Below are 24749 nucleotides of genomic sequence, written 5' to 3' on the forward strand. Positions count from 1 at the left end.
CCGTAAGAGAAAACGATTCTATTTGGAGACCTCCAAAGTTGCTCAACTTACTTGAACAAACACAGGACCAATGTTTTCTCGAATACATCAAGCTTACGTCTCCTTACTTCTCAACGGAAACTCAGCGGCTCTCGCACACGGTGTGTTGGGGGGGGGGGCAAGAGACCAAGGCTTCAACGGCTCGTGGAAAGTGCAGGTGTACACACACGCACGCACCGCTAAACTCGAGAATTTATAACCCGTGAAGCGGCGCGATTAATAATGCCATAACCGACGGGGAGTGATGAATGGGAATTCCTGCTCCAATTGCTGAAAGTCAACACCGAGAGGTAGCAAAGAGGGGGGGGGCGACCTCGTTGCTGCTATGCGAGTGAGGGGCGGCCGAGAGAATATGGAAATATCTCGCACGGACGGATGAATGGACGTCAAAATAAAATGGTTGCACCTGTGAAAACTGCCAACCTGCACAGATAGTTGCGCGCCAGATGCTGCAGTCTGCCCGAGTTGTGCGACAGTGCCTTTTGAAAATCCTCACGCAACACCATTTTTTTTCCCAAAGTTAAATCAAGCCCCTCCCTCCCTCCTACACCCGCTCTAGACAGAGTGCCAAACACTTCCAACGTGCATTTCAAATTCAAAACAAACGAGTAACGGACATGTCTGATCACGAGCAGAGCAGTCGCAGCACACGCACAGTGACACAACACGGACTGGGCGATTCCTACAAGCAATTACAAAGCTGTCTGCGAGCGATGAGAAACTCGCCGGACAGAAACGTGATGAGGGAAGATGTGTCCACGTAAAGCCCTACCGAGGCACAAGGGAGCAGTAGGCAACGATGGGCCATATTTTGCTCACGATTCCTAATGAGGATGAAACCGACATCGTTCTCCCATTGGCCTGCTTTGGTAACAATCAGAGGTGGGACAAAGTCATTGTTATGCAAGTCCAAGTCGAGTCGCAAGTCATCAAATTCATGACTCGAGTCTGACTCGAGTCCAAGTCACATGACTCGAGTCCACATCTCATAGGTGGGACAAAGTCATTGTTATGCAAGTCCAAGTCGAGTCGCAAGTCATCAAATTCATGACTCGAGTCTGACTCGAGTCCAAGTCACATGACTCGAGTCCACATCTCATAGGTGGGACAAAGTCATTGTTATGCAAGTCCAAGTCGAGTCGCAAGTCATCAAATTCATGACTCGAGTTTGACTCGAGTCCAAGTCACATGACTCGAGTCCACACCTCTGGTAACAATGGACTAGAGGTCTAAAATTCAGTTTCCCAGCTCACCGCTTGAAGAAACTCTCAAAACAGACGGAGTGAAAGGTCCCCTGAGGTTGATGCTAAAATCAGTCGTGAACATTCTTCAGCCATCAGTGAGGAGCAGGGGGCAGCTCTATCGGTCAGAACTTGATGGATACATTGTCCGCGTATAAATACGATCTTTGTAAAGGTGGCAATCTTGTTGGGTGGTGGAGGATTTATGACAAGATTTTTTCAATAAAATCACTACTTGGCTGATCCCCACGAAAATATATGAATCATTTTGTTGACTACGAAAAACCTACTTCTAAGTAAAACAGGGCTTGTGTGGATTATACCACAGAATGGTGATGTCATGTGCAATGCAAGGCATGCTGGGAGCTCAATCACAATAGTACCGTCTGCTGTCTAAAAATCACCTTGTGTGTGTACAAACCCCATATAGGTTAAAATAATCGGCCTGTGTCTCCACATACACATACAAAAACACGTATTAGTCCAGCAAGTATTGGCTTTTCAGTCCAATATCATCCTGCAGGAAATGTTGTTTGTGGATAATCACTCTTGGGTGACATCAGTTTTGGGTGACATCAGTTGACTATTCAACGTCCTCCCGCATGCTGCTTGATTACCCCCCCCCCTTCCATCTGGCTACCCCCCCCTCCCTTTTCGTCTGGCTACCGTGTGCATTGTCGGGGTGGGGGGGGGGTCACGCTTTTGCTCCGGTTAAACATTAACTGCCACCTGCCCCGGGGTATCGGATCAAAAACCCAGGATCAAACCCAGTAGTCGGACTGCAGTGAGGCCAGGTGCATTTACCAGTGACAAATAAAATGTGATATGTGCTATAAAGGGGTCTGGGGGTGGCTGGAGGGGGGGGGGGGGCTGGAATAGTTTCCTTCTAACAAATACATCTACAGAGTAAACGTCTACATGACCGCAGGTAGCCTCTCGTTACACGATCTGCCAGCATACATATTTGGGCTGACGTGGTCACTCATTATCCCCCGTGTTGCCCCGATCCTGTGCCTTTAAGATAAAAGTGAAAATGGTGTAATTACACACATCAGTCACTGCAATGTTCCTGCACAGGTAGAGGCCTGCCAAGACACGTTACTCACCGAGGGGGAACTGAAATTATCCCATACCGTGCCAAAAAATATTTTAATGTGACCAGTGACATAATGCCACGAAAGCCATGGCACACAGCTAATGCATTGCGAATCCACCTCGCGCGGTAAATGCTCCCAACCCACAGGTTTGGTTTACACACTCAGTACAAATACACCTGGGGTATAATGATCCATTGGTTCAACGATTAATATCGATTCTTTAAGCTCACGATACATGCATCGAATGTAAAACGATGTTTTTCTATTGATGTACGTTGTATGTAATGTTTTTTTCTAGATGTAATCCACCAGCCACTGGAGGCCACTATGTTTGCCCACTGTTAAAACAAAAACGAGAAGCCAGTCTTGAATCGAGACCCTGAATCGTGACAATTTCGTGAATTGCAAAGTAGGCAATCATTGCACCCCTTGTCTAAATGCGCACGCATGGACCGGTGTAATGCGATCAGGGCAGATATAATAAAAGCTTCTGCTAAAAAAATATTTGCTACTTGCATTGGTACCTATGAAACATAAGGCATGCAAGCCTTATTGGACACAGGCTGGGAAACGCACACAAAGTGCCACACAGCAAAGCAATGGACAGGTATGCTATGGGGGCGGGGAGAAAGAAAAAAAGTCCTTTATTTTCACAGCGAAGGGTGCGTGCAGAAGGGCTTGGAACATCGCCCTCTGCCCCTCTGAACAATCTCTTCCCCAGTGCACCCCGCCCCCACCCGCTGCCTCCGCATCCTCAATTAAGCTGCAAAAACGAAATCGTGCCAACACATCTCCGGCCGGGCGTTCAAGCGCCAGAGTTGAAAGCACAAAAGGATGTCAAATCACTCGGCAAACCAAATTAATAAATGGGCGACGGCAGCCGAAGTCTCCGCGCCGGACAAAAACAACAAGAACAAATGAAAAAGGCCGCACGGAGGAAGAGGAGTGGGCGCGTCGCGAGCAGGCCCAGAGAGACGACCGGCCTGGCCAACCTTACCCCTGAGAGCCGTAGCCCCCGACAGAGTGGATCTGCTTCACACGCTCCAGGTAGTCCTCGGGAAAGCGCGTCGCGCTGGCCGGCTCTGCCACAACGCAAACCGAGAGGGACACGGGACGGCACAGGCTCGTGACGGTAGAAGATGCGAAGCGCAAAAAGGGAGGACCCCCTTATTCTAAAGCCGAAACGTTGGCGACAGGGGGCGGGGGTTGCTTTGGCAGCGTTGCTTTTTGCGAAACTATCGTGAATGTTTCTGCCGCGTGGGTGCTTTTTTGCGGTTGCACTGTACGGCTCTCCGACGTTGCTTTCTTTCGGGTTCTGCTCGTCGCGTGTCGTTTTGGAGCGATGTCCACCTTCTAGGAACCGATTAGTTTGTGAACAACCCGAAAGCACAACGGAGAGCCAATATTATATTTTCATTTAAAGCTTTCGTGACTGCAGGGATTCATATTCTTGGTTCTTTCGGTAAAGTCACGTAGAAGGGAAAAAAGAAAGAAAAAATATTTGTATTATTTTATTATTTCCCTTTTACGTGACTTTACCGAAAGAACCAAGAATATAAAGCCAATATGATGTTTCTGGCCACTGTTTACAAGCGCTGATCCGACTGCAACATAAAAATCCTAAATGCATCAGGGAAAGTACAAAGCGTCGACTCGCTAATCGTTTTTCACAGCTGCAGGAGTGCTAATCCTGACAAGTGTGGCTTCAGATCACTATGACCCCAAGCACCACAGTAGTGGCCATTACATACGCCTATTCTAGACTCCAATGGGCTGGACTTCAAACACAAGTACAGGTGGAGTGTTTAACCCCGGGTACGTTTGCACATTTAGCCACCGTGGCTAGGATTGCACTTTCAATGCAGAAACGGAGAGTGTGAGCGTTTGCCGTTGGAATGCCATCGGCGTGGGCTTGATTACGTGCGACGATTCACAAAGCCCCTTCGCGATTCAGCTCTTCAAATAAGTTTCATTTATTTATGCTTTCTGATGGTGCCCTTTCCCTCCCTATTAGGCCTCCAAGTGTCTTACATAAGTTTGATAAAAAAAAACATTTAATTTCCCAGACACACACACACACACACCCTTGAACAATAAACTTGGGCGAAAAGGAAGCCATGGCATTGTTTCCTAAACCCTGACAAAGTTAGAGCAAAACGTACGTCAATGCAAACTTTTATTTTCACTACTACTACTGTTTTAACGTCGTTGTCAATGTAGCGCCTCTACTGGCTGCTGGAGCCACGTGAATCACGTACGACACACACGAATTTCAATTTTAGGAACCCCATTTCACGCGCACGCGCACGCACACCAGCCCAAGCTCACCTGCGATGAAAAATGTGTCATGTTGGTCTCTCGCCGGGTGCTGCTGGGGCTGAAACAGCGCATCGAAATTCCAGAAGGAGCTCTCGATGAAATTATTTGTGGGCATTTCCGTAAAGCTGCGGAAGAAACAGACGAACAAACAATCAGGCCAACCCCTTGCCTGTGCTCACAGCACCTTATTTTATTCGTAAAAATATTTCACCCTGGAAATTCACTTGAGGTGGGAACGCCGCGTATGCTCGGGTGTCCCAAGGTAATTGTGCGGGAAAAAGCTCAATACAAGCGTGTGGACTATAGGTTGCTGTTTGGGTTCTCCGAGGTAACTCTACAAAATTCGTTTTCATGGGTCATGCTCTAACTAGAAGGGCCACACTGCTCTGTCAGAGACTGCGGTAGAAGCTTTGATATCCGCGGTGTGTGCGTGCGTGTGCGCATCAGAACGTCGCTCCGCTCAGGAAACTCACCCCATCTCCAGGAAGATCTGCCGGAACTGGGTGCGCACCTTGAGGAGCGGGTGCAAGTGCCCGCTGTCCGGCATGATGCCCATCGCGTCAAAGTTGTAAGGCTTAAACTTGAGGTCGCGCCACGAGCCACTGCAGGCGTTCAAGGGGAAGTATCAGATGATCACTGCCCAGCACTCCAACTGCGTATTCAGACACCTTTCAGGCACAATATTTACTACGCGTGTGACGATTCACCCTGCACGCCGATTGAACGGAAGAGTCGTCACTTAATCAAATCAAGAAATCTTTAAACTAAAAATATTTAACAATGTGGTCAATGTCGTGGCCACTATTATCGACTGCATGGATCGCGTAAACCCACATAACACTGAGTACAATTTTTTTAAGATTCTTGCCCACGCGAAGCAATGCATATGCTGAGAGCTTGAAAATCAATATAAAGCAATTAATTCATGCATTACACATCTAATGCCAACCATAATCCCAAGGGCTGTATTTTTCTCTGCATGACCCAGAGATTTGTAAGCATGGCAGGAGACAAATGATTTAATCCGCTTGCAAACATGTGTTTAAAAAAAAAATGCTACTATGAGGAATATCAGATATAGCCTACAGAGCTTAAACTGCACGTAAAAAAGTGTACGCATTTAAATTATGGGGTGTCACGACGCGGAAACTTGCGCACCAGCCAAAATATTCATCCACACTGTAATGGTGGAAACATTCTGATGGTTTAAGAAATTTCACAAAATCTATACCAACTTATCGGGGCCTCATAAAAATTATTTGGAGCAGAGATTTGTCTTATTTAATGGCCTGCCTCCCGTTGCGCCGTGAAACCAGAAGCGCAGTAATTCAGCGCGCTGTATATTCCTGCCGACAGTGGCTCAGGTATATCAAAAAAAATTGCCCTAGACTTTGGCCATCCTCCAAGCCTCCGAATCCTCGAGCCTCTTGGGAGCGACGGGAGAAACACGACACCGCTCACGGTCCAACGCGGCCATCGGGTCTCCCCCCCCCACCACGTCCACCCCCCCCCACGTGGAAAACACAAAACGGGTCGCGAGCCGCCAGTCCGCCCGCTCTGGCCACGCCACGACGGGGATGCGGACGCGCGCCCACCAGGTGAGATCACTTCTCCCGTAATTCGACCGCGGCGCCGCAGCAACGACGGTGGCTTCCCACTCGGGAGCGCAAAATCCCGCGACCCCCCCACCCCACCCCACACACACCTACCGCCGCATTCTGCTTCACTGAATCGCCGAAATAGCTTTGGCTGCTGCGATTGGCGGCAGGCCAATGTCCGGGGCGATCATTCTGTGGCAGCGGCGGCGGCGGCAGTTTCCGTGGGGATTTACCATCGACGGTGAAATCAACACATTTGGCTCCATTCATCTCAAGTGTAACATTCCTCATTGTCACTTTTTTTTCCTGGAGACCAGTTTACACTCAAAACACTGCCCTTAAAACTTCGCAAGTTAACAAAAAATACAAAACTGCTCCACGCACTTAAAAAATTGTGCACTCTTCTATTCTTGGGTATGGCAATATGTTCAGGAGTTAAATGCGAATGTCAAGGTCTGCTGGCCGCGAGGAGAGGGCTTCAGGAGAGCGCTCGTGTTGAATAGCTATTCCATCTCTGTTGAAGGAGCACAGACTACAGTGGTGTATTATCTGGTCCATTGTCTGAGTTGCATGGCCACAATTGCACTGCGGCTTCCCTTTACTTTTCACAAGGGTGTACCATTAATTATTTGTATGCAATACGTTTTTTTTTAAACTGGCATACACGATCGGTGAACGTGGCATGAAGCGTACGCTTCAGAGAGACGCGAGAGGTTGCGTGTGGAGGGGTTCACATGCCCCAGGCGTCAGGTGGGCGAAGCCTCACGCCACTAATGAGAGGTTTCGTGCGGAAAATGAAAAGCAAACAAGCAAAGATGCAGGGAAAATTATACCCCACCAACCCTGTTTAACAAACTGAACACTTTCCCCGGCCAAATAGGACCCATTCTTTGGGCATGATTTACGAACCTCCCAAAAGGACGCATCAAATATTCGTGCACAAGTATCGATGTTGTTAAACTCATGCCAATTGTATGCCGTCACAATTCGGAAAAATCCAGTGGACAAAAGTATCCCAAAGACACAGAGGGAGAGGAGTAACGACACAAAGAAAACAGTAAACAAAGCGAAATAAAAATTAATTCATTCTGGAATAGAACCGCTGCCGTGAATTGCAGGAATTAATCGAATCTAAATTCTATATAGATTGTAAATATAAGAGACTAGAATTGCCAGAGGTGGGGGGATAATATGCAGCCATATTTAATAGGTATCAGTGGCAAGGCCACGTTATGTAAACAACAGAGGCATCAAGTCTGAACAAAGTGCGACAATGACTATGTCTGGGCCATCAGCAGGGGTAAAGCCCACGAGAAACAGCTTCATCAACACAAACTTGACGATGGGTGCAAGGGTTTCTGCGCTAATCTTTGCCGCAAAAGCAGTCTTCCCCAAAAAAGCCCCACTTCCTCGTGCATAACGTCAGCATGTGTTGTTTTTCTTTGTTATCTCTGTGCGTTTCCTTGTTTGGTTTTCCTGCCCGCCCACCCACTCACTGCTCTGTTCTGTAAGTGGTTGTCTAATGGCGTGGGTCCCACACTGCGCTTCAGCCTCTGTCGTTTCAGCCTCTCTGTCGTGGGTGTGTAGGCTCCAGCGGCGGTGGCTAGATTGCTGGATTGTAGGAGGGGTGCTTTGTAGTTAGAGCAACGCCCAGCCGAAATCTTGCGAGACGTGGGTAAGGAATGTTACATGGAAAATGCACTTTCGTACATGGAATGGTATTTGCAATATCGCATACGTTACAAACAATTCCCTCCCAGTCGGTTAATGACAGCCAAATGGATGCATTGCTCATACTAAAATAAAGGATATTATTTGGAACTAAGGCTCGTATGAGAAAGGCAGCGCGCATAACATAGGGTGCGCGTCGCACCGTGGAGCCACGGCTAATGCTCTGGGGCTCACCTGGCGATCATCTCGGGGGTGAGGTCGGTCTCCTGCTTGATGATGGAGGTGCTGAACGCGGGGCCCTTGCTCACCCAGTAGGTTTTGACCACCCTGCGGCACACGGGACGCACCGTAAAGCGATCGCGCTGGCGCAATCGTACAACAGCGCACCAAGAGTTTCATCCACTCACCGCTCAAATGTGAAGTGCAAACTGCCATGATCCGCGTTGTCAATGTACGATCGGCCACGGGCACCCTCGAGTGTCTGCTTCTCTTCTCTAACATGGCCTATGATGAGTGATTCACTCGTAAGCGCTTTGTCGGAGAGTTGGTGAACTGCAGGTACACCCACCACCTTCAAGTTTATATTTTGGGCAGTGTGGAGTTATATGGTCCATGGTTTGTGGTTCGTAGCCACAGTCGCACGCAGGAAAGAGAGTCTCTGATTTTCAACTTGTGCGTCAGGTGTCTGCGGTAAGGTTTTCATAGAAGATCGAAAGTGAGAAGTCTGACGGTGCCCTCTCGTGTTAAAAACAAGTAAAATTATGCAGCCTCATTAAAAACTGCACCCGAACAAGATAAGGCTGCCACTGCCATCTACTGCATGTTACTTGCATTACAGTTTATGCACACTTGCAACACATCTGCTAAGTGCAGTGCAATTAAACAGGACCACTGACAAAAACATTTCCATAATTGTATTAATTTACTTTCAAATGATTGCAGTGGCATGTAATGAGTGGATGATTACATGTGACTATTTTAGTGAAGCAAATCAACTCCCAAACCCACTGGCCTGGGAGGTGTCAAGATGCCATTGTACATGAATGTTAATCTCAAGCATGCAGAGATTTTCTCTGGGTATTGTTTGAAAAGGAATTGGTCAACAATCTCAATGCAGGACCCTCTTGAACAAAAGTCTTGAGACTCAAGAGTCTTGTACTAAAATATCATCTTCTCTCCCTTCTGTGTGGGGCAGTGTTAGCCCTCGCACACTTAGGTTTCATCCAGGTGCTCTCGTTCCCTCTCACATGTGCTCATTAGTTGGCTGAAAACATCTTCATATATAGAGGACCACAGAGATTGGTAATCGTTGGTGGCACATCAGCTGGCTGCCTTCCATTTTGTCTGCGGTTCCTCAGTGACGAATTGGCCACGTTCTGTTTACGTGACAACCCTTACCAGTTGGCTGTGTCTGGTGGTGGCAGGTTTTAACGACACATGAAATAATAATAATAATACAGGTTTTTCCCCTTTTTTCTGGCAACAAAACTGAAACTGAAGGATTCATGTCTGCATTAACCACAATACTTGCAGTCGAAATGCAAACAAAAACACACTATGATAATATATGCATTGTCCTTGAAACTGATTGGTCCACACCAAGAGACGGCTTTCTTTTGAGCCTCAACCCAATTGGTGCTCGACCAGAGGACGCCAAAAGGCGTACAGCTCAAAGACAACGAAATATTTACGCGATCTAACCCAAAAAAACCCCTCTATTATGGATATTGGTCGCGAAAGCCTACGTGTTAAACTGGTTCCTCAGTGATTGTGAGAATCAATATGCACAACCGACCCAATGTAAAACTAAACATTATTTTCGACATAAATAATTACTGCATACACCTTGAAGCCTGAAATTATAATGCTTGGGCAATGCATACCGAAACGTCGTGAGAATTATTTTATTATGTTTTATTTTTATTATTTTATTATTTCCCTTCTATGTGACTTTACCGAAAAAACCAAGAAGATGAATCCCTGCAGTCACAAAAGCTTTAAATCGAAATATAATATTGGCTCTCCGTTGTGCTTTCGGGTTGTTCACAAACTAATCGGTTATACAAAATAAACCCATCTGAGCAACACTCACACTTCCGTAAGCAGCTTTCGTTTCTTCAGCTCATTTCTCTCCTTGTCGTCCAAACTGTCCACCTTCCCGTCCTTGACCAGCTGCAGTTTTTCCCGCACCAGGTCCCGGATCTCCTCCACCTGCAGCCGACACCATAGGTTCGTGGATCCTGCACCGCTACATCTCAGCGGAGGTGCAAGGGCACCGCAACCTTGCGTGTACAGCACTTTCCACCAGGGGTGGAACAATTTACTATTCACCTGCCTGGAATTTGATGAACTGTTACAATTCAGCGTAGTGGTTCAATCTAACAATCCATCATTTATCTTTGACATTACGCTGAATCGGACGTCGTTTTGTACCGTTAGCTTATATCGCGCATTATTTTTCAAGTTCACAAATCTACATTTTAAAAAATGTGGCAAATGTAGTCGCCTCTCTCGTGGCTGCAGGGGTGCCATGAACCCATAACATAAAACACACACTTGTGTAATAAAAAGCATAGATTTGCACACAGGCAATGCGTTAGTCATTGCAATGTAAAGGAATGATGGTGCACGGCTGTTTGTGAAAAAAAAAAAGTGTCTGCAGGAACAATAAAGGCAGCAAAATATGAAAATAAAATACATCTGAAGCCGGCTCCCTAATGAGGTCACAAGACAAGGCAAGCACGGTTCTTATTTCATCGTCTCTTATATTTTACGTAAAAGTTTTAGTTGATACCGATATATGCGATGCCAATGCTACAAACTAATGTTTCATATTTACACCATTTACAAAACATTGTGACTAACACGATACCATAAAACATTGACTCTCTATCTACGCACATTAGTTTGATCTACAGACGTTTACTCCAAACCCCTTGTAAATATCCGTGCCAGATGTCAATTGGTCTTCCTGATGCAAGACCAGGTATGTTATGACACCTCCCCCCCCCCCCTCCAATGAAACTATTATAACATCTATTCAGAGTAGAGAAGGGGTGGGAATAATTTTCATCACCGAGGGCCAAATAGGACTTTCAGATACCTTTAGCACACACCTCAATCACTTCCATAACTGCAAGAGGTCATTGCACCTCTGATTATGTATGATGCAAAGGAAGTTCAACATACGTACACTGGCAGAAGTGACTTGAGCAGGCTAAAATTAGAACCGCAGTGCCGTTGCCAGTTAAATCGAATATTCCCCTCTAGTGCCCGATAAGTTTGGCCAAGATGCTTGCAGTGAGATGAATGTATAGTTTTCAGGCTGTTTAGAAGTGGTAGGGGGTCGTGGGGTCAAGGGGGCACGGGCCGTGTGATATGAAGCTGCGGGTGGTCGTGTATGGCCCACGGCGCTGTAGGTTCGACGTACGCTGCGGAAGACCCGAGGCCCATTCTCCGCAGACTTGTCCATGCGTAGCCACTTGCTGGACATGGCCTTGCTGAAACCAACTTTCCCATTGGGCAGTTTCTGCAACAATAACAGCAAGAATTCTCAACAAATTTTCGCAAAACGTCACAGCTGACAAAACTCAAAACACACTTTAGCTCACCGCTTGTCTGTGTAGAGCACACAGATGTGTCTATAAGACAAATATCCCCTGTACAGCCTGAACAAACTGTTGGGACAAGTGCTGTTAGCGAGCACATATGAAGGCTGGAACAGCATACAGGGGGTGGGTGGTCGGCACCATGCCTGGTCGCCTTTGTCTCGCTAGTGATGATGTTTACACACCGCACCAGGTACTCATTTGTGGCTGAGTCGACCTAGGGGAGGCCCATGACCAGTTCAGATAATCATCACTGATGTTGGCCGTGATCGGGAATCGAACTCGGGTCGCCGGGTTCGTAGTGCAGCTCACTAACCGCTACACTACCACTCTATAACTCACACACACAATTTCACTCACGCAATGCTTACTTTATGCGGCAGTAGCATCTACGCACCATGCTGCATCAATGGATATTAAACGTATTATTCACCACCTCTTATGATTCAATTGTCATACTTATTGAATAGATTCCTGTGTCTTATTTGTAATATTCCATTGGTGTTATCCGTGTTGCTTGCTGTCTTGTTCAACTATGAGTATAAGATTAACATCACAATTCTATGCACATATTGCGAGTATAAGAATGTATGTTAATGGATGAATCGTTACAAACCTCGTAAATATGGTGAGTGATGTGGCTGAAATTAATCTCCAAACGGACCGCTCTCAATACGTACGCAAAGATGCATTGACTCAGAGATTAATCTCGAACCGTATACATACAGCTTACAAAAAATTATATTGCAATTATTTGTACATTTTTAGCTAACGGCGGGTACCAACCAACCCGTATAATAAACGAGACAGAACGCAAACCAATAACAGGCAAGACGGCAAAAACTTCAGCCAAAAAAAAGATTCGACTACATTAGTAAACCCCGAATGGTGGCGATTTATTCAATCGCCGATGGGATGAGCCCGCCGCATGTCGTCTCTCACCACGAGCTCGCTCTGCAGGATGCCCCCCGGGGGCACAGCGTGGAAGACGCGTGCCTCGTGGCTGCCGTGTTCCACCACCTCCCTGCCCTCCTCCATCAGCTCCCACTTGGTCGCCGAGCGATTCTCCACTTGGATGACCTGAAAGGGATGCCGCTCGAGTCAACGGAGACTCCGATGGGATGAGACGAGGTAACCCTTCGTGGCCGACGTGCACGCGAGGAGGGGTCGTGTCGGGTGAACCCCAGGGCCAGCTGGTTAGGTTTACGACCGAGATTACAGGAAATGTCAATGATGCCACAAAACCCATAATACCGTAGTAGTAGCTTTTTACTTTTTAAACTGGTACAAAACTGACACCTTTATACAAGGCATCATGTTTGTAATAACCGCAACACAAGCAATCAAAATGCAAACAAAAAGAAACAACTCTGATAATGGTAATGATATGCACTGTCCTTGAAGTTGATTGGTCAACACCCGAGACAGCTTTCCTTAGAGCCTAGTCTCCATTGGTGTTGGACCAGATGACGCCAAAAGGCGTACAACTCAAATAATAATACCGTTGCTGTCTTCTCTACCAGATCCCACAATTCAACAAACAACCTCCAAATGTGATGAATGTATGAAATCATTCAAAGACTTTCAGCTTTGTTTTTTCAGTAAATTTCTTCAATGACTGCCCTTAAAGTATTCCACCATCTGGAGATAGGTCTTCATCCTGGTGACTGACCACGAGATGCCACTCTAATGCCCTTCTCATGAACCTACTCTCTTCCATCCCACACAAATATCCAACCAATCGCGACCTCCCCCTCTTTCCCATTATGTCAAACGCTTTCCCTCCATGTTCTGATTAGACCTTCCAAGTCGATTGCCCTTTGCCTGCCAAGACAATTCCTAATATCCCCCCTTAATGTACAAAAGCCACGTGTAAAGTTCCCGCACGCCATTTCAGTGAACGTAATTAGAAATGAATTATATACAATTCAAGCTTCGTATGGAATACTCCACATGCTGAGTTGAGACTTTACACAACCACAAAAAGCCCAAAATGTAATCTATAATCAGGCGAGAACTCAAATTAGACAAACGTCTTTAGTTGTAATAAAGACAAGGGATATGTGGATCATTTCCAAGTGTCTCAAATATCCTTGTATAGCAAAATAAAGTCTTTAAAAAAAAATCGAAGCTGATTAAGTCTTTATTAAACGTAAACAATAGTAGTATGTTAAACTTATTTTGCATCGTACGTATCCAACTGTGCTAATCGTAGGTGCGGGGAATTATATAATAACCTTGTTTAATAAGTGTGTGATTACATGATACACTTCACGTAGCCATACACGTGAGGGTTTTTAAACCATTCCCTATTCACTGCTGGACGATGCTTTCGGTTTCTACCGACCCGATTGTGATCATCTCCGTTCCCGCTTCGTTACAATGTCAGCACTAATTCCGCCTCCTTTGCACCGCCAATGACCAGCGCGGTGAAGTATGGTCAACATGAAGGAGCCCCCCTACAAGGCGACCGCATGCCGTGGCCCTAATCCTAGTGGATTGACACAAGTAGAGACTCTTAAACGAGTGGGGTAGAACTAAACAGCTCGGTCATTTTTCGAGTTAAAGCTTTCGTGACTGCAGGGATTCAAATTCTTGGATCTTTCGGTAAATTCACGTGGAAGGGAAATAATAAAATATTTAAAAACATTGCTGTTCATTAGGACGCTGTCTTTCCGACAGCCCTGTTCTTGAGAATTGTATTAAGTTTTATTTTAAATATTTTATCATTTCCCTTCTACGTGACTTTACCGAAAGATCCAAGAATAAGCTCGCTCATTTACACAAAACTAAACGTGTATATCGATCAGGCAGCGAGTTAAAAAGAAGAGAAGTGCTGTTCGTGCTGCGGTGTTGTAACTGTGATGTGGTCAATGGGATTTTAAAACCGGCGCGCCACGCTCGCTCTCCGGTGACGTCGCCGCAAATTGCGCCGCATTACGACACGTAGGGCTCTCGTTACAACACGTGGGGCCCTCGTCACAACACGTGGAGCCCTATACTCTTAGGTTGGTAAAGTCACGTAGGTAAAAAATAAAAATATATAATTTTATTTCAATTATTTTTATTTATTATTTTTTACCTACGTGACTTTATTTTTTATTTTTTACCTACGTGACTTTACCGAAAAAACCTAAGAGTATGAATCCTTGCAGTCACGAAAGCTTCAAATCTAGAATGTGGGGCCCTCGTTTCAACACGTAGCCTATTCTCCCTCCACTTAGTAGAGCACTCGTCCCGGGTGAGAGAGGCTCACCGCCGGGGCTAGTTGGTGTACGAATTAGAGCAGGAGACCACGACTCCCCGTGGCGCCGCCGTCGTTAACCACGCGCGGCGTGAACTGCGGGCCAGGGACGTTCCCCCCCATCATCATCATCAACACACACGTGGATCGCGTTGCATTTCCCAGCGCGCTCAAGCATAGGGGCCGAGGCGTCGGACCACGCCCATTGGCCACAGCAGTCGCGACTCTGCCGCACCATTGGGCCAGAACGCGCACGTGACCTAGAAACCCGCCAATCGTATCGAGCGGCCGCCCATCCGGACTGGGAAATCTTAAACGGTTAGGTGGCTGGTCTATGCCGCTCCGCGCGTGTTGTCAAAACAAAAACTTGTCGAACTCACGTCTCCCTGCGACTTCAGGCTCTTGACGGCGCCCACAACCATCTGGTGGTCCACGCCGAGCTGCGCGGCCACATCGCCGCTGTCAAAGCCGTCAATGGCTTCAAGCCGCGCGAGCAGCGCCTCTGGTAGACCGGTCTCCGCCATGTTCACGGCTCCGCCCCCGCAACACACAAGCCCCGCCCCCCGCCACACACAAGCCCCGCCCCCCGCCACACACAAGCCCCGCCCCCCGCCACACACAAGCCCCGCCCCCCGCCACACACAAGCCCCGCCCTTATTAACTCAAACCCCGCCTCTTTACACAAAGCCCCGCCTCCGGTGAACTCAAAACCCGCCCCCAATGACCTCAAGCCACGCCCCCAATGACATCAAGGCCCGCCCTCTTGTATAAAGCCCCGCCCCTCTACACACAAGCCCCGCCCCCCTCCCACGTGCACGATCTCCGTGCACGTTGTCGGCTGATGTGTCAAGTTCAAGTGCGGCGTGCCGGTCAACATTGCGGCGTGTTCAAGCAGGTGACACACCCAAGAGACCAGGAGAGGCGAATCTGAAAGAGTTGCCCTGAGCACACCAACAGTGACAACAGCGAGGCGAGTAGATATCAGGACAAAACAATTAGGTCACGTGAGAAATCTAAAATAGCGTAATGCACAAAATAATATACATCGATGTATTTACAGTGTACACTGTATGAATTTCCTGTGGCCTAACGTCGGCTCGGGCAGATTACTTTTAGACTGCTAATGCTTCTATATTTACATACTTGCACAATAGTCATCCTATATCTGTTTAATGTTTCATAATTTTACTATAATCTGCCCGAGCCGACGTTACGCCAAAGGAAATGTATTACTGTACTGTATTTAGCATTTTTGTTTTTGAAACATTTTTGAAATATTTTCGCTTCCCTTGGTTATTTTTAGAATGAAAAAGAACACACGCGATAACTGTGCACAACACAGGTGTGCGTTAAAAACATGCCGCATAGTCTTGTTTACTTGCAATGTATTAAATTAATGAAACGTGCAATATTCTTGGTTCTTTCGGTAAGGGAAATAATAAAAGAATACAAATAAAAAGTAATAAAATTTTATTCTCACGATGTTTCGGCCACAACGCAAGCAGCCTTGCGTTTTGGCCGAAACGTCGTGAGAATTTTATTTTATTATGTTTTATTATAATTTTATTATTTCCCTTCTACGTGACTTTACCGAAAGAACCAAGAATATGAATCCCTGCAGCCACGAAAGCTTTAAATCGAAATTTCATACGCGCAATGTAACATTGTGCACAGCCCACTTGCCAATCCATTTAGCATTGCATCTCAGCTGACCAGTGAGTCTTACATCGTTAAGCAAACGACACAACACAACTGGCTAGGTACGGTGCGAAAGAAGTTCAACATACTGTATGTACGTCAATGCAGGTGTGTCTCGGGCAAAGGAAGCCTTTGCGAGCTCATCTTTCAAGTTGACCGACAATGCCACCGCGTGGCGCTGCTGTTAATTACTGCAATTTGACTCACGCTGAGTCAAACTGGAATTGAATATTTCCCATTGTTCTGACGGCATGCATTGTAATGGTTGACTACCTCCGCCTTCCTTAAAATTACAAGAGCAGCTCTTGTCAAAGCCAACGTCAGCCGCGACCTCTTAAACTACATAGGGGCCGTCCATAAATGACGTCACGCGATTTTGGACGATTTTTGACCCCCCCACCCACTCGTCACACGGCGTCACAAAAAGTCAAACCCCCCCTCAAATATGACGTCACAAAGCTCTGCCCCCCCCCCCCCCAAATAAAACATGCTTCAAATCTCTTTAAACTATTAAACTATTGTCATTGTAGTGCGTATTTAATGTGCCGCTGCACTCTGATGTTGTAGGAGAAAACATTTATTAAAAAAGTCTATTTTATCAAGTATAACGTGTTGTCTATATTTATTTAAAGTTGCGCATTTTGATGTGACGTCACATTTCTCACCCCCCCCCCCTCGTCACACATCGTCACAAATGTCTGACCCCCCCTAGGTGCGTGACGTCATTTATGGACGGCCCCATATGGACACACTATGGATTTCCCAGTGACGAACCGTCTTCCCTTGCATGATCTCTGTGTCTCCCTCTGTGACTCTTTCTCGCTACGTCTGCACAGAGCCCCACTCTGTCGTATTTATGGCAGCAGCCCCTGGGGTTCCACTTCTCTCACGCTCGGGGTGTCTCTGTCTCAAGTCCAAGCCAGAGAGACAGAGTGGGGTGATGTCACACGGGTGAGGCTCTCTGTCCGGTGTCTATTTCCGTGTCTCTCGTATCTGTGTGAATGTCTCTCTTTCTGCGTGCGCTGGTCTCGTTTAACTTCGTGTTTGCTCCGTCTCCTTTGTCTCTCTCTCTGTGTCTCCCCGTGACAATGAAGCTTTATCTCTGCAAAGTGAAGACATTAAGACGGCTCAGGGTGTGGAGAATCCGTCTTTCTGTGTATACTTTGTCTCTCTCTCTATTGAAGGACAGGCGAGCACGCAGACAAGCTTGATCCAAGTTGGACTGAAAACCCAGAACTCGCCAATTCACTCCAGCCACTCACTCACCCTCTTATCACTCTCATATCGCTATTGCCATGTTACCGTTCCTGTGAAATGCAGTCATTGATTCGTTCACTCATGTTCATGACCGGGTCTACCAGACACTGACCAATCTTGATTTGAAGTTGTATAGCCTCTTGTCACGCCAGCCCTTTCGCCCCACTTCAGCAATTGTTTCTTGCTGTGGTTGTCCCACCTGATGACGGACGCTTGTGTTGCGCCCGAAACGTCGTGATTTTTATTTTATTTTACTTTTATTAATTTTAATTTGTTACCTACGTGACTTTACCGAAAACCTTAGAATATGAATACTTGCAGTCACGAAAGCTTCAAATCTAGAACCCCAGATACGCGTTTAACTCTTATTTATTAGAACGTTGATGGTGCCGTTTGTTGCTGCTGACTTGTTGAGATTTTTGGGCACTGTGCCCAGCAACTTTGTGAAAACCAAAACCGATTAAGCATGTTTTTAACACTCCAGCTGGCTAAGAGGTCTGGACTCTCTCCCTCCCCAATCGCGAGCTGATAGCTGATAAGACGCAAAGACAAAGATCCCCCGTATAGCCTTTAACAGACTGTTGGAGCAAGTGCTGTTAAAAGAACACCACGTACAGCCACCTTTGTCTCCCAGGTGCTGATGTTTTACACACCGCACCAGGGTACTTATTTAAAAGGCTGAGTCGACCTAGGGGAGGTCCAGCAACGGGTCAAATATTCACTGTCACTATTGGTGGTCGTGAGCGGCGATCGAACTCGGGTCGTCGGGTTCGTGGCGTGGCGCGTTAACCACTGCGCTAACCGCTGCGCCACCGCTCCCGACTGGTAGACAACACAGACACAGCGGGGCTGGCGACCGACAAGGACAAAGATCCCCCCCCCCCATAGCCTTGACAGACTGTGGGGGGTGAGGGGGGGTGAGGGGCGAGGGGGGGTAGATGGGGTGAGGTGGGGGGGGGGTGAGGTGGAGGGGGGGATGAGGTGGGGGGTGAGGTGGATGGTGGATGGGGGGGGTGAGGGGGTGATGGGGCGAGGGGGGTGAATGGGGTGAGGTGGGGGTGAGGTGGGGGGGTGAGGTGGGGGGTGGGTGAGGGGGGGTGGATGGGGTGAGGTGGGGGGTGGGTGAGGGGGGGTGGATGGGGTGAGGTGGGGGGTGAGGTGGGGGGGTGGATGGGGGGGTGAGGGGGAGATGGGGCGAGGGGGGTGAGGGGGGTGGATGGGGTGAGGTGGGGGGCGAGGTGGGGGGGTGGATGAGGGGGTGAGGGGGAGATGGGGCGAGGGGGGTGAGGGGGGTGGATGGGGTGAGGTGGGGGGTGAGGTGGGGGGGTGGATGGGGGGGTGAGGGGGAGATGGGGCGAGGGGGGTGAGGGGGGTGGATGGGGTGAGGTGGGGGGGTGAGGTGGGGAGGTGAGGTGGATGATGGATGTGGGTGGATGGGGGGTGAGGGGTGGGTGAGGTGGAGGAGTGGATGAGGGGGGGTGGAGTGAGGTGGGGGTGAGATGGGGGGGTGAGGTGGGGGGGGTGGATGATGGATAGGGGTGGATGGGGTGAGGTGGGGGGTGGATGAGGGAGGGGGATGGGGTGAGGGGGGGGTGAGGTGGGGGGGGTTGAGAGTGGCATGGATAGGGTGAGGGGTGGGGGGTAGACGGGGTGAGGGGGGGGCTAGACAGTGGGAACCGGTTCCCGTGACCGCGGACCCGGGTCCCGCAGCCGGGACGACTTCATCGTCAATGGCCTCCGGAGCGGAGCGCCGCGCCTTCGCGCAGAAGATCAATCGGTGAGGGTCGACGGGCGTCCGAGGCGTCCACCTTCTGTGGTCGTCACCTGAGGGGAAAACAATGAAAAACAACCACCACGCGCGACGTTTCACGGCCGCCTCTCGTCTCGTTCCTCTCTCCGTGGCCGTGATGTTTGTGTGTGTGTGGTGTGGTGGGTGGGGGGAGCCGCCCCTGGTGATGGATGTCGACCCCCGGGGGATGGAGGCGGCAGGGATTTGTGGACAATGATGATTGGTGGTGGTGGTGGTGAGGGCGATGATTGTTGGTGTTGGTTGTAGTGGTTCTGACGATGACAGTGGTTGTTGCTGGTGGTGGTGATGGGTGGTGTTGGGATCGTGGTTGTGTCCGTTTCGTGGCTGTCAGGACCCTTCCTGAGGTGGTGGTGGTGAGGGCGATGATTGGTGGTGTTGGTTGTGGTGGTGGTGAGGGCGATGATTGTTGGTGGTGGTGGTGACGATGACAGTGGTTGTTGCTAGTAGTGGTGGTGATGATGACTGTTACGATAGTGGTTGGTGTTGGGATGGTGGTTGTGTTTGTTCGGTGGCTGTCAGGATCCTCCCTGAGGTGGTGGTGGTGGTGAGGGCGATGATTGGTGGTGTTGGTTGTGGTGGTGGTGACGATGACAGTGGTTGTTGCTAGTAGTGGTGGTGATGACTTTATTACTATAGTGGTTGGTGATGGGTGGTGTTGGGATGGTGGTTGTGTTCGTTTCGTGGCTGTCAGGACCCTTCCTGAGGTGGTGGTGGTGGTGAGGGCGATGATTGTTGGTGTTGGTTGTGGTGGTTCTGACGATGACAGTGGTTGTTGCTAGTAGTGGTGGTGGTGATGACTTTGTTACGATAGTGGTTGGTGATGGGTGGTGTTGGGATGGTGGTTGTGTTTGTTTCGTGGCTGTCAGGACCCTTCCTGAGGTGGTGGTGGTGAGGGCGATGATTGTCGGTGTTGGTTGTGGTGGTGGTGACGATGACGGTGGTTGTTGCTGGTGGTGGTGGTGATGACGTTTGTTACGATAGTGGTTGGTGATGGGTGGTGGGTGTTGGGATGGTGGTTGTGTTCGTTTCGGTGGCTGTCAGGACCCTTCTTGACGGTGGTGGATGTTGTGATTGTAATCAAGATGTAATGTTGTGATTGTAATCAGGATGTAATGTTGTGATTGCTTGCACTGGTGAAGATGATGACTGCTTTCGACAATGCTGAACGTGATTGATGATGGTGCTGCTGGTGGGAATGACGCTGGACATGGTTGTGGCGATGGTGATGATGATGATGGTGGTTATGAAGCTGATTGTCGCTGGCTGTGATTGTTCTGATGGTTGTGGTGGTTACGATGGAGAGACATTGGGGTTAGAAGATCGTGGGTGCAGTGCCCGCCGCCTCTTGCCACAGGAGGGGAAGTGGTTGGATGGTTGACGCATTGTGGTTTTGATTTAATCGCTGCTGTATTACTACTCCGCTTTGCTATTCGCCGCTGTGCTCTTTACAATAAGCAAATTGACGTTGGACAGCTCTTTGCCAATCCACTGCTGCATGAAGGTCAAACGTTGGGGTTTGTTTGACCATACTTCACCACGCTGGTCGGTGTGGCTTTGTGTGGGGCGCAGGGCCGATAGGGAACTTCACGCTACAGCACTCTAAGCATTGTATAAAGTTAACTGTAATGTAATCAACATTAGTTACTATAATCTCACAGACACAGGGCCTTTGAGTATCCTTTTAGAGCGGCCTGGTCGGTCAGTATCAAGCCCTGCTTGTACAGTGTAATAGGGGAAGGGATATCATTGGTGTCAAGAATGGAATATTTAAACTTTAGTCTAAGGGGTAGATGTGAGGTTAACATATTTCTCGGGGTAGGAATAGGACTTGCATAATTGGTATGGTAAGTGGGTTAGGTCAGGGATACACGTTAAGTTTAAGAATATGTCTGAAGGTTCATGTTATGGGTCGATGTTTAGGTCATTGTTAAGGATATGGGTAGCTTAGTATTCTGGATATGCCAGTTCAGACTTAAGAAACTGATTTTGCATGCAGTGTGAATAACGTACTCGCGATTTAAATAAAGTTAGGATAGCCTAGTCATGGGCTTATCTGCTTCTCGCTGCACAGGGGAGGGTCAGAAACCCTGGGTTAGTCCCTGTTACAGTACCTAGGTGGAGAGGACTCCTCAAAGTGGCTGTTGGCATTTATGGTGAGGTCATATTAAGGCTTGGGGCACGGTGGAGTGAAAGTCCCATGGGGTCAACAGAAAATGGTTTGTACATCCGACAAAACCACACGGTGAACTGTGGTGAACAGATCTAACACTGCCTACCAATCCAAATCTGCACTAATTTTCCACCTTTTCCCCACCGATCCCGTCAGGTTCCCACTGTTCTCATCAGACTTAATATGAAGCCAGCAACATGATCGGCTTTGTAAATGAATACCCATAAGCCAGCAATGAATGCTGGCATGGAAACCTTGGGCGGGTTAACATGGTAGCAGCTTTTGTTTTGATGAACATGATATGATGTGTATTGAACACCTGATATTGGAATTTCATGCAACTGAATATGAATATTTTTAAAGCAATTAAAAGCAGGTCAGACTTTTGGTAACGAGTCTTATTTATGTGGCTTGAGTGGAATTACATATTTAACAATGAAATTACTCCATTAAACAAATTATTACACTCAGTACACGTGTAAAATCATAAATGAGGATGTATTATTATTTTCAGTCCATTATTTCATAGGGGTGGAGTGGTGATCCAGTGGTTAACGTGCTGCACTATGAAACCAGCGACCCAAGTTTGATTCTCAGCTAGAGCAAACAGGGCGAGTGGCATTTAACCGGTTCTGCCCTCCCCACCTTCGCCAAACCCACAGTGACCAGCATGGTAAAAAAAATACATCCAGCAGTGGATTGGCAAAGGCAGTGGAAAAGCTTTCGAGTGTGCAAGCAGTGCAACCATACCAGGGCTCACAGGCCGGAGGGCCAGGATGCCGGGCTATGAAGTGGGAAGAAATTGGACCTGGGGCAACATTTTATTCCTTGCATAAGGCCCCATGCTCACCACGCTCTACCACTGACAAAGGGCTGCACACATGCATGTACCCGTGACAAACTTAGGTTTACAGAAGACATTGGTAGCTTGTTGTGTCCAGACGCCATGCTTTAAAAGAGAAGTTGTATGCCTGTCACGGTCCAAAGTTGACAATTTACAAGATTAATCGTCAGAACATAATTGGGTAAAGCGACACGTAAACATCACTTCCTACTTGGAAAATACTGCAGATGATAAAAGGCCGTGAAACATATTGCCTTTGTGATAGCCTTGTGCTTTAAGAATGGCGCAGACACCAAATGTACTGATGATCTGATTTGCCCCAATGCGCGGCACGTGCTGCGGCGATTTGTACTGCGCTGATGGGACCGTCCGTGGCGCGGTGTTGCAGGACTGTGGCCGCGGAGGTCCGCAAGCAGCTGTTCTCCCAGTATGGTGGCTCAGCGCACCTCTCCAAGCCTCTCCCGGGTGGCGGGGCCCCTCAGACGGTGAGCATCTTCCACCCGACTCCGATCGCCGCGCCAACGCGAAACTGCTCTTTGTACAAGCGCTGCCCTTCGTGTCCATGGAGGGAAGGGTGAACTATTTGTTTTGCAAAGTTGCTTTGCTCTGATCCGAAGGAAAGCCTCTCATGTTCCAGCTGTCTTGCGTATGTCACTCATCTCCACTCAGGATTTGGTCAATTGTTATCATCTTCATCATCAGCTGTGACCTCTCCACTGTTGGATGAAGGTCTCCCCAAAGCATTGCCATCTCTCACGGCCTTGAAATACAGCAATACATTTTGGTCCTTCACATGAGCCAATTTTATCTCTCCAGTTCCATGGTTCATTATTTTGCGTGGTAAGAAATGTGCTTACCAATCCGGATAGTATATGAATCGAATTGGATGATAACTAATTTGAGGTTCTTAAATGAACCCGTTTGGGATGAGCTGTGGTGAGGATGGAGTATATGCGGTTTTATTAAACTTACGTGAAGCACTGTGTTTATACTTACATGGGGATGAGATCCTTCTAGTTTCATGAATGCTAAACACCCGATGGTGTCTGCCACTAATCCAGCACTTTGGAGCCTAGGGTTGAGGGAAAATGTAGATTTGCAAAATTCCCACCAACTGGACTTGAATTGGCAGGATGGGAAAGTGAGTTCATGAATACCTCTGTACAGTTTTAAAAAGGAATGTGCCCAACATCCCATATAAGACCCTCCTAAAGAAGAATCTTGAGACTGACAGAATTGCTTGGATAAATAAATTGACACTTATTATAGATTGATAAATTGCATGACTCGGCATCCCTGGATTGTTTGGATTGAAGTTGGAACAGCTGCAGCTCTTGCCAGTGATGTTAACCACACCTCCGGGGAACTCGCAAATAGTTCCAGGCTTTTGCTAGAAAGACCGCGTTCTGATTCTGGTACCTCCAGCCCTGGTGCAGCGTGCTTGTCCTCTGGTCTTGTCGGCAAGTACAATTCAAGAGCGAGGCACCTTGACGTTCCAACATCATTCGGTGACCACCCGTGACAACCACCTGTGGCCAAACTCGGTGGCATGCGGCCCGGTGGCTCCAACACCACAGTTGGTTATCCGTGAGATCTTCGGGTGCTTTTTCTTATTGTGTTCTACTTTTCCTATTTTTTTCTGTATTATGTTTTTTTCCCCAAATTTTATTGTGTAAGGTGCTTTGAGATTCTGGAAATAAAATGCAGATCAACAATTCAAGTTGTTTTCCGCCGCTTGGCGGCCTGTTGACCCTGGCTGGTTGATTAGGTCCCTGTCGGTGGGCATAGTAAACCCGGTGGGGTTGAGTTTAACGTTTTGTGCTGAGCACAGAAACTGTTTCAGCTCCAGGTATTTTATGTTCCCGATGGGGCAGAGTATCCCTTTAAAAGCTTAAACAAATCCAGCGTTTTGGATGCTGGTGGCAGCTTTCACATATCTGGTTACTTGTGCAAGCTACTAATTGGGGACTGATCACCAGAGTGAAGTCATGAAACGGTTTTACTCAAAAAGGAGGGGGCTCACTTAATTATTATGCATTCATGCAGTTGGCATGCTGTAGCGATGACTGTTGAATTAATGGGTGTGTTTTATAATGTCATAGTGATGCAGTGTATTTACATTTAGAACAAGCTGCGACCATTCATGGTGCTAG

General features: G+C 47.9%; 2 protein-coding genes across 17 annotated transcripts in view; one reads left to right on the forward strand and one right to left on the reverse strand.

The window, feature by feature from the left end:
* Positions 1 to 15362, reverse strand: part of FARSA (phenylalanyl-tRNA synthetase subunit alpha) — a 55078-nt gene extending 39716 nt beyond the window's left edge. The window contains exons 1-8 of the mRNA XM_078867683.1: positions 15198 to 15362; positions 12516 to 12653; positions 11396 to 11494; positions 10058 to 10176; positions 8200 to 8292; positions 5170 to 5298; positions 4706 to 4821; positions 3375 to 3459 (exon numbers count right to left, since the gene is read on the reverse strand). Coding sequence (XP_078723809.1) covers positions 3375 to 3459; positions 4706 to 4821; positions 5170 to 5298; positions 8200 to 8292; positions 10058 to 10176; positions 11396 to 11494; positions 12516 to 12653; positions 15198 to 15341 — 923 coding nt within the window. The 5' untranslated portion in view covers positions 15342 to 15362. The remainder of the gene's footprint in view (positions 1 to 3374; positions 3460 to 4705; positions 4822 to 5169; positions 5299 to 8199; positions 8293 to 10057; positions 10177 to 11395; positions 11495 to 12515; positions 12654 to 15197) is intronic.
* Positions 15363 to 19433: 4071 nt separating this feature from the next.
* Positions 19434 to 24749, forward strand: part of LOC144941152 (dedicator of cytokinesis protein 7-like) — a 72699-nt gene continuing 67383 nt past the window's right edge. For all 16 annotated transcript variants that reach the window (XR_013639226.1, XM_078867685.1, XM_078867687.1 and 13 more), the window contains exons 1-2: positions 19434 to 19549; positions 22985 to 23081. Coding sequence is in view for 15 of the 16 variants with exons in the window: in XM_078867685.1 (XP_078723811.1) it covers positions 19503 to 19549; positions 22985 to 23081 (144 nt within the window). In the remaining variant the exon portion in view is untranslated. The remainder of the gene's footprint in view (positions 19550 to 22984; positions 23082 to 24749) is intronic.

The sequence above is a fragment of the Lampetra fluviatilis genome, chromosome 24 (assembly GCF_964198595.1).
Source record: "Lampetra fluviatilis chromosome 24, kcLamFluv1.1, whole genome shotgun sequence".
Classification (NCBI taxonomy): domain Eukaryota; kingdom Metazoa; phylum Chordata; class Hyperoartia; order Petromyzontiformes; family Petromyzontidae; genus Lampetra; species Lampetra fluviatilis.